Source organism: Parus major, chromosome Z, assembly GCF_001522545.3.
Source record: "Parus major isolate Abel chromosome Z, Parus_major1.1, whole genome shotgun sequence".
In the NCBI taxonomy this organism is placed as follows: domain Eukaryota; kingdom Metazoa; phylum Chordata; class Aves; order Passeriformes; family Paridae; genus Parus; species Parus major.
In genome coordinates this window covers 221175-229495 of record NC_031799.1, presented here as the reverse complement: position 1 = coordinate 229495, position 8321 = coordinate 221175, and the positions used below count along the sequence as shown (strand labels likewise).

The following is an 8321-nucleotide window of genomic DNA, read 5'->3' as shown; positions in this document are numbered from 1 at the left end:
CAGAGCAGCTGGGGCTGCCCCTGGATCCCTGCAGTGTCCAAGGCCAGGCTGGACAGGGCTTGCAGCAGCCTGGGACACTGGAAGCTGTCCCTGCCCATGGCAGAGATGACTTTGAAGGCTCCTTTGAAGGCTCCTTCCAACCCACACCATTCCATGGTAAGACACTGTAGTTCGGTGGCAGTGCAGGCTGGTGAAAAGGGATGGTTGTTTTACCTCTTGGATAAGACAGGAACCCCCTGACCACTGTTTGACCCAGCAATAAAAGCAGAGGGCAGCAGAGGGATGTGCATGCCATGAGCCATGGCACATTCCAAGGAGTGCCCCTGCCACCCAGCAGGTCAACAGACGTACTATGTCATTGATAGTTTTGTTACATTTTATCACTTGAATCTATCTTTCATCTCCTGGGCGGGAGTTAGTGGTGATTAAAGACCACAGCACTAATCAGTATTCATGAAAAACGTATCTCTCAAATGTTGTGAGGGAAACATGCCATTATTAAGATTTGAAATCTTACACCATTAGCAATAACTGTATTACCGTAACACAATGGGTTCAAAGTTCTCTCAGCATTGAAGTAATAAAGAACTAGTCCTTCTTCTCTGTGATTATAAACTAATCTGATATTTATTGAATTCCCAGGAGGGAGTACAAGTTGATTATGTTCAGCATTGCTAAAATTTTAATATAAAATAACCCTGTAATTGCTTGATTTCATCAAAATAATTCCCTCAAAGCAGCTTTTACACCAACCCATAAACATCTGCTCTCCCAGATGGCAGGTTTTCTTCCTCACTTTGCTATCCTAAGCTTCTTAACATTAAAACTGTGCCTGGATGTGGCTACTTCCCAAAGACAGAACCTCCCCAGTTATTTATTCATTTTACGGCTGCAGCATGATGTTGCTGGGATAACAACATTCCCCATACAGATACTTCTGATGTTACCACAAGAAAGAGGATGTGATACGTGTTTTATGCAAATTTTAAGACGTCGCAGTTTTCTTTAAAGTTACCAATGATGAACATGCCCTCAGGCTAGCACTAGCCGAGTCTCTTCTCAGACAAGAGGTAGCCTTCCCTGAAAATGAATTCCAGCCAGATTCCTGTGGTCCAAGCCTTGTCCCCTCTGTCACCTTGTGACTAAGGACTCCTCCTGGTTAACATCACTACTGAGAAGCTGTTACACCTGTATCCTCAGGCCATGGCAAGCAGCCCACAGGGCTGATAAAAATGCTGCCTTTTACTGCTCTGGAATAACATCTGACAGTGTAGGTGCTCCTACACCTCAAGGTTTGAGGTTCCATGCCTGCAAAAGAGTGGAGCACCTTGCTTGGAGTTAAAGTAAATACAAACAAGTCTGTATCAAGTTTCAGAAAGACATTCAAAAGAGTTGTAAATACACAGGCAAAGAAAAACAGATAATCATGCGTGTAATAATCATTCACTTGCTACTGGATTGACTTGCCAGGGCTCCTGAGTGTGCCCTCGAGTAATGATCTCCAAAGCAGGGGTGTGCAGGAAGAGAATATGTTTTGTACCATTGATAAATGGCATTAAAAAGTAAAAATTAGCATTTATTTCATCTTTACCTCACCCTTTTTAATTCTTATTTTTGCATATGTTTTATAATGTACACAACATACCAGCACAGTATATTATTATTTATTTTTATAGTAGATAAATAAAGATATTGGGTGGAGTGTTAAAAGTTTTCACAGCTAGGCAGGTGCAGTCAGAGGACTGGAGACCACTGCCATAGAGGACAGGCTGTGACACCATTACAGACTCCTGCTTGTGGATTTTCAGTACGTGCCGATCTCCTGAGCAGCAAATCCTGCTCCCAGATCTCTGCCTGGACCAGAATGGTTTAGGAGGAAGAGTAACATCTAACAGCCAGACAAAAACAGACCTGGGGCTACTTAAACAAGACAAACACATGCAGATTGAGATATAAGAAGTTATTGGTCTAATCAGAATTAATTACCACAGCAGAGACTTCTTTCTTACTGGAAAAGGACAAAGACTAAAATATAACTAAGCACATCCATGTCACAGAACTTTTGTCAGCTGGTGTCTATCATAGTTCTGTTCTCTTACAGGAACCTTAATTTAAAAGTAGAAAGGGACACATCTAGAGGAACTAACCATGGAGTGTATTCCCATTACATCAGGACAGTCAAAGAGAAGAACTCTGCCCTGCAGGATGAAGATTTATCTGCAAAGATACCCCAAGACTGCCACTCACAATAGCTGTGAAGAGAGATGGTTTCACTGCTTCTAAATCCTCTGAAAACATGCAGCCAGCAGAATGCCAACAGTAAAGCTTCAACAACGCTTTTTAGCAGGAGGCTGTGTGGTGTGAATATTGCTTAGATCCCAGAGCAGAGTGGGAAAGGTAAAAGGATAATAATAGGATGAAATAATCCCATGAGACTGAGTGAACCATAGATCAACAGGGCAAAATTGGGAAGTCAAAGGACCTGAGAAATTAAGACAGGCAACTACAGCATGAAAGTTCAAGTATGTGTCACCAGATGATGCAGTTCAGTGGTGTGATTCATTTTGCAATTAAAATGCCTAAAATTAGACATCTAAACAGGAATCTGCATATGTGCTAAATTCCCACTCTGATCAATGAGAACCTAATTAAAGTCAGTAGAGCTGGACTGCAGTTCAACTGACAGGGCAGGATAAGCCTGTTTGAGACTGACTTTAGGTTCCTGTAACTGTCCTGATTTCAGTGGAGTTTTAAATAGAACAGGAATGCAGATTCCCAGGGAATATGAAGATACCAACACTCAGACACCTACCTTTAGGTGTCTACGTAACATCTCCTTGGTGTGTAAAACAATCTACAATACAAAATAAAAGACACTCCAGCAGCACCCCCTCCAAACTATTTTAAAAGTGTGCTTTAACCACTTTGTGTGATAGATAGAGAACAAACCAGAAGCTGCAAAAGGCCACATTTTCAAACCACCATGTGAAGTTAGGCAGTATGTACTTCTAACACCTGTCTAAGTCAATAAACCCCACATTTAAACAAACATTTACGTGTGGAATTAGTTAATTAGAGTTTATGCACAAGTGAGAGCAAATGTTGATTTTTATCCCCAGCCTGTGCACAGTGAGAAGCAGGTGTTGTAGATTTCACAGTACTGTGGGAGACTGGGAAAGACACTTCAAATTATCACAATTGAATAACATTATTATTTCTTTCATGCCTCCCTCAGAAAACCAGATTTCCAAGAATGGGACGAGGCAAATTTCATGCCAAGGCCTCAGGTCCTAATAAGTACCTTGCAAGTTACTGCTTTCAGTCAGGAAGACTTGGCACAGAACTTCAGGCTGCATAAAACCTTAGCTGCTGCTGCTACTCTTGGGAAGTATGCAAAAAATAAAAACACTGTCTTTTTGCACAATCTTAGCATTTTGGGAATCTTTGACATGTTAGCTTAGCTTAGTAAGCTTGATTTAGGCCAAATTAACCTTCCACACACCCTGTTCACTCCAACAGTATAAAGCTGGAACAGGAATTACAAAAAGGGTTGACTTGGCAGGTGGAAATGCAGGGATGCTCACGTGGGACAAGGAGGACACACTACACTTGCAAGAATTAACTACTTTAATTTTTTCTGTCTTACTTTTTCAATCAGTGTCATCTTTCCTTCCTCAGTTTATTATTGCCACCTTCTTTTTAAATTGTCCCTATATATTTATTTTGGGCAAATTCTCTTTTATAAGGTATTTTTATGGCAATACCTGAACTGTTGCTCTCGTTTCTCAGTCACCACTTTTAGTCTATCCTGCTCCCTCTTCTCCCTCAGTAATTTTGCTTGTTCCTTCATCTTTACTTCTCTGTTCTGTGCATTTTCTTCATCAAGTGCTTCCACCTCAGCAAAGTGCCTACTTTCCTCTGCCTCCAGAAAGTCACGCAGCCTGTAAGGAAAACATTTGAATAAAAGCTAAATCAGTTCTTTGATGAAGGACAAAGTTCTAGTTTACTTGTTATTGACATGAAGTGGGTACTGGGCTCCTTTCAACACATCTTTCAAGTATCAGAGAAGTGAACAAAATTTAAATTTGGGGATCATTCCTGTTGTGTCCATCAAGGGAATCTTTCAGCACAACATGAGTGATTCTGTCCAGGCAGTTTAAACTCCAGATCTTACAAACCTACTTTCAGAGCTGCTTTATGACTTCAGTTCCCCATCTTCTGATTCTCAGACTACATTTGCCACCAGGTGATAACAATTAGATTTGGTACTATTGCTATCCTTTAGCATAGACACACAGAATATCCCGAGCTGGAGGGGCCCACCAGGATCCTGCAGTCCAGCTCTTGGCCCTGCACAGACACCCCAACAATCCCAGCCTGGGCACCCCTGGCAGCGCTGTCCAAAGGCTCCTGGAGCTCTGTCCAAAGGCAGCCTTGGGGAGCCTGGGCAGTGCCCCACAACTCTCTGGGGGATGAGCCTTTTCCTGATACTCTCCTTTCTCTCTGCATCTATAATTGTATCTTCTCTCAAACGACCTCTTGCTATTTTAGCACCACTCCACAGAACACTTCATCCTGAAATATCTTTGATGAGAAAATTATGTCAAATACGCAGTTTTTACACACACCATCATTTACTTCTCTGTTAATCCCAGCAGTGAGAAACCTGAGGCTACCAGGAATCACTGATTTCAGCCCAAATGCCACAGTGTCTCCGCAGAAAGGGACCTGGGGGTCCTGGCACACAAGCTGAGCACAAGCCAGCGATGCACCCTTGTGGCAAAGAAAGTCAGTGGCACCTTGGGCTGCGGGAGGAGGAGCACTGAGAGCAGGCCCATGCAGAGCAGCCTTCCTCTGGGCGCTGCTGGGACCCCACCCCGAGTGCTGGCTCCAGCTCTGGGCTCTGCAGCACCAGAGGACACAGCCTCAGCCGAGGGAGCCCAGTGGAGGGACACCGAGGGACATGAGCATCTCTCCCAAAGGGAGAATCTCTCCTGAAGTTCCTTCTCTCCTGAGAAAGCTGGAATTGTCCAGCCTGGAGAAAAGAAGGTGCAGAGGGATCTTGTCAATGTACACAAACTCCTGACGGGAGAGAATGCAGAGAAGACAGACACCTCCTCCTCCTCAGCAGTGCCCAGTGACAGGACAAGGGGCCACAGATTAAAACATGTGAAATTCCAAATGAACAGAACAAAACAGTTTGTTTTCTTTTTAATGTGAATGTGGCCAGATATTGGACAGGTTGCCCAGAGGTGATTCAGTCTCCATCTGCGGAGACAAGCAAAAGCCAAATGGGCACACAGCCCTGGACACCCTGCCCTAGGTGACTCCAGATCTTCTCAGGAGGTTCCTTCTAGCCCCAGTGGAACCCATGTACAATTCCCCTGAAGGCACATTACACCAGGACTGACAACCTTCACAACTACAAAGTCACTTGGCATGAAAGAGTAACTGAGAAATGATACACATTATTTTTTTCCCAAGATCCATACAGCACAATTCTGTTCTTTACATGGCAGCAATGTGCTTCACCTTTAATATTTTTGAAAGACTTCTGGAAGATTTTAATTTTTTTAAGCTGACTGTGCTGCTAAGTGTTATTTGTAGGACCTAAACATCAGCTTGATGAGTTTGCAACAAAATTCTCAGTGAAAGTGAACTGGGAGAATTTCTGACACTTTGCTACCCAGAGAAGCTGTGGATGTCCATGGCAGGGTGGGTGGAACTAGGTGATTCCATCCAGCACAAACCACACCAGAATTCTATGATTCTGTGCTCCATATCTGAAAATGTTCCAGGCCAGGTTGGACAAGACTTTGAGCAACCTGGTCTGGTGGGAAGCGTCCCTGCCAGTGGGCTTGGAACAAGATGAGCTTTAAGGTCCCTTCCAACCCAAACCATTTCATCATTTTATGATTATATCAAGGTATTTTTCATTCTCTTTAAAAATCAAGCAGTGAAGAAGTGCTGTATTACTATTTCTACCCTTCTCTGCAGACAGGAGGCTCTGTAGCTACAGGCTACAGAGCTAAGTGTTTGAACACTTATCACTGCCCAGCTCTCTGAGCACACACTGAAAACAGCAGGGGTGTTTTCAACAGCACTGGCTACTTGTTTGCTACCTCTCTCTTCTCACATCGATCTCCTGCAGGTACTGCTGCAGGGTTTCCCGGACCTTCCTCTCGGCAGTGCGGTGCAGCCATTTGTCCTCGCCGCCCTTGTACCAGTCGCAGGCGTTGCGGTAGTGCCAGAACACTCGCAGGTCACGTTCTTGCTCACACTGCTCCTCCTGCTGCACCCTCTCAGCCAAAATCGCCTCCTCCACGATGTTTCTCTTGAAGGGCTTGGCTAGCTGCGAGAGAAAGGGAATAGAGAAAGCGTGGACACCTCATAGCACCCTCACAGAATGTGAAGGGGCCTACAGTGAATCCAGAGAGGGACCCTTTATCAGGAGCTGTAGTGACAGGACAAGTAATGGGTACAAAGTCAAAGAGGGAAAATTTAGGCAAGATGTAGGAAGAAATTCTTTTTGAGGGTGGTGAGGCACGCACAAGTTTCCCAGAGAAGCTGTGGCTCCCCCATACCTGAAATGTCCAAGGCCAAGTTGGACAGGGCTTGGAGCAGCCTGGGACAGTAGAAGATATCCCTGCCACGGCAGGGGGTAGGACTGGATGAACTTTAAGGTCCCTTCCAACCCAAACTATTCACGGGTGAAAACACAAACCGTTAGTCTGTGTGGTTTTCAGTTGAATTTATGACAGTACAAGTACTTAACACTAAATGATGAGTTCATGGTAATTACGGGGTGATCACAGAATCACTGAGGCTGAAAAAGAGCTCCAAGATCATCAAGTCCAAGCTGTGCCCAATCCCCACCTTGTCGCCTAGTCCAGAGCAGAGTGCCACATCCAGTCCTTCCTTGGACACCTCCAAGGATGGGCACTCCAACACCTCTCTGGGCAGCCCCTTCCAAGGCCTGAACATCCTTTCTGTGAAGAAATTCCTCCTAAATCAGGCAAGCCTTGCCTATACCCCCATCCCACTTAGCACCGGGCTCCCCTGGACCCTTCACACAGCACCGGGCTCCCCTGCACCCCTCACACAGCACCGGGTTCCCCTGGACCCTTCACACAGCACACCGGGCTCTCCTGCACCCCTCACACAGCACACCGGGCTCTCCTGCACCCCTCACACAGCACCGGGCTCTCCTGGACCCTTCACACACAGCACCGGGAGCCCCGGGACTCCTCCCGGCCCGCTCCGGGGCTCCGGCCCCCACGTCCCCGCAGCTCCCCGGAGCGGAGCAGCCCCGGTGTGGCCCCTCACCAGCGCCACCTCGTGCGGCCCGCAGCCGGTGAATTCCCGGCGTCTTTGGGTGTGAGAGCAGTGAGGGGGCCGGGGACGGGGCGGGGGCCGCGCCGCCATGGCGGATGGAGGCGCCGCCGTTGCTGAGGGGACGCGCGCGGGACGGAAGTGGCATCATGGCGGCGGGGGCGCTGAGGGGCTGTCCTGGCACGGCGGGGGCGCTGAGGGGATGTCCTGGCACGGCGGGAGCGCTGAGGGGCTGTCCTGGCACGGCGGGGGCGCTGAGGGGATGTCCTGGCACAGCGGGGGCGCTGAGGGGATGTCCTGGCACGGCGGGAGCACTGAGGGGCTGTCCTGGCACGGCGGGAGCACTGAGGGGATGTCCTGGCACGGCTGGGATGCTGAGAGGTGTCCCGAGGTCGGGGGACTGTCACGGCTGGAAGAGACCCTCCAGACCACCCAGCGTGCCCCTGCACCCAGCGCTGCCGCTGTCACTCCGAGCCCACCACACCGCGGCACCTCGAGCCACAGCCCGGCGCCTCCCCAACACCTCCAGGGACTGCAACTCCGCTGCCTCTCTGGGCACCCCGTGCCAATGCCTGCCCCGCCCCGTGTGGCAAAATGAGGAATACCTAATTTTTCTGAAGAAGGGGTGTTCTTTAACCATAGAACCACAAAGTATCCTGAGTTGGAAGGGAACCACAAGGGGCCCTCTTCCCACCGCACACGCCGTCAGGGACCCACAGAGTGCAGCCCCGGGTGCCACTGCTGGGACGCCAGTGGGGACAGGCTGGCACAGGAATGGAAAGGATTTAGGTTAATGAGTCTTATCCTGGGAGAGCTGGGGCTGCTCCCCTGCACAAGAGAAGGCTCCAGGGAGAGCTGAGAGCCCCTGGCAGGGCCTAAAGGGGCTCCAGGAGAGCTGCCCAGGGACTGGGGACAAGGCCTGCAGGGACAGCACCCAGGCAATGGCTTCCCAGTGCCAGAGGGCAGGCCCAGCTGGGATATTGGGAAGG

The 8321-nt window shown here is 48.2% G+C and overlaps 1 protein-coding gene across 2 annotated transcripts in view; it reads right to left on the bottom strand.

The window, feature by feature from the left end:
• CFAP53 (cilia and flagella associated protein 53) overlaps positions 1-7609 on the bottom strand; it is a 17684-nt gene extending 10075 nt beyond the window's left edge. Inside the window, exons 1-3 of one of the 2 annotated variants that reach the window (XM_015614872.3) lie at positions 7327-7608; positions 6123-6352; positions 3765-3941 (exon numbers count right to left, since the gene is read on the bottom strand). In XM_015614872.3, the coding sequence (XP_015470358.1) occupies positions 3765-3941; positions 6123-6352; positions 7327-7425 (506 nt within the window). In that variant the 5' untranslated portion in view covers positions 7426-7608. Of the gene's footprint in view, positions 1-3764; positions 3942-6122; positions 6353-7326 lie in introns of both variants that reach the window. The other variant, XM_015614873.3, reaches the window with a different exon arrangement.
• Positions 7610-8321: the final 712 nt, after the last annotated feature.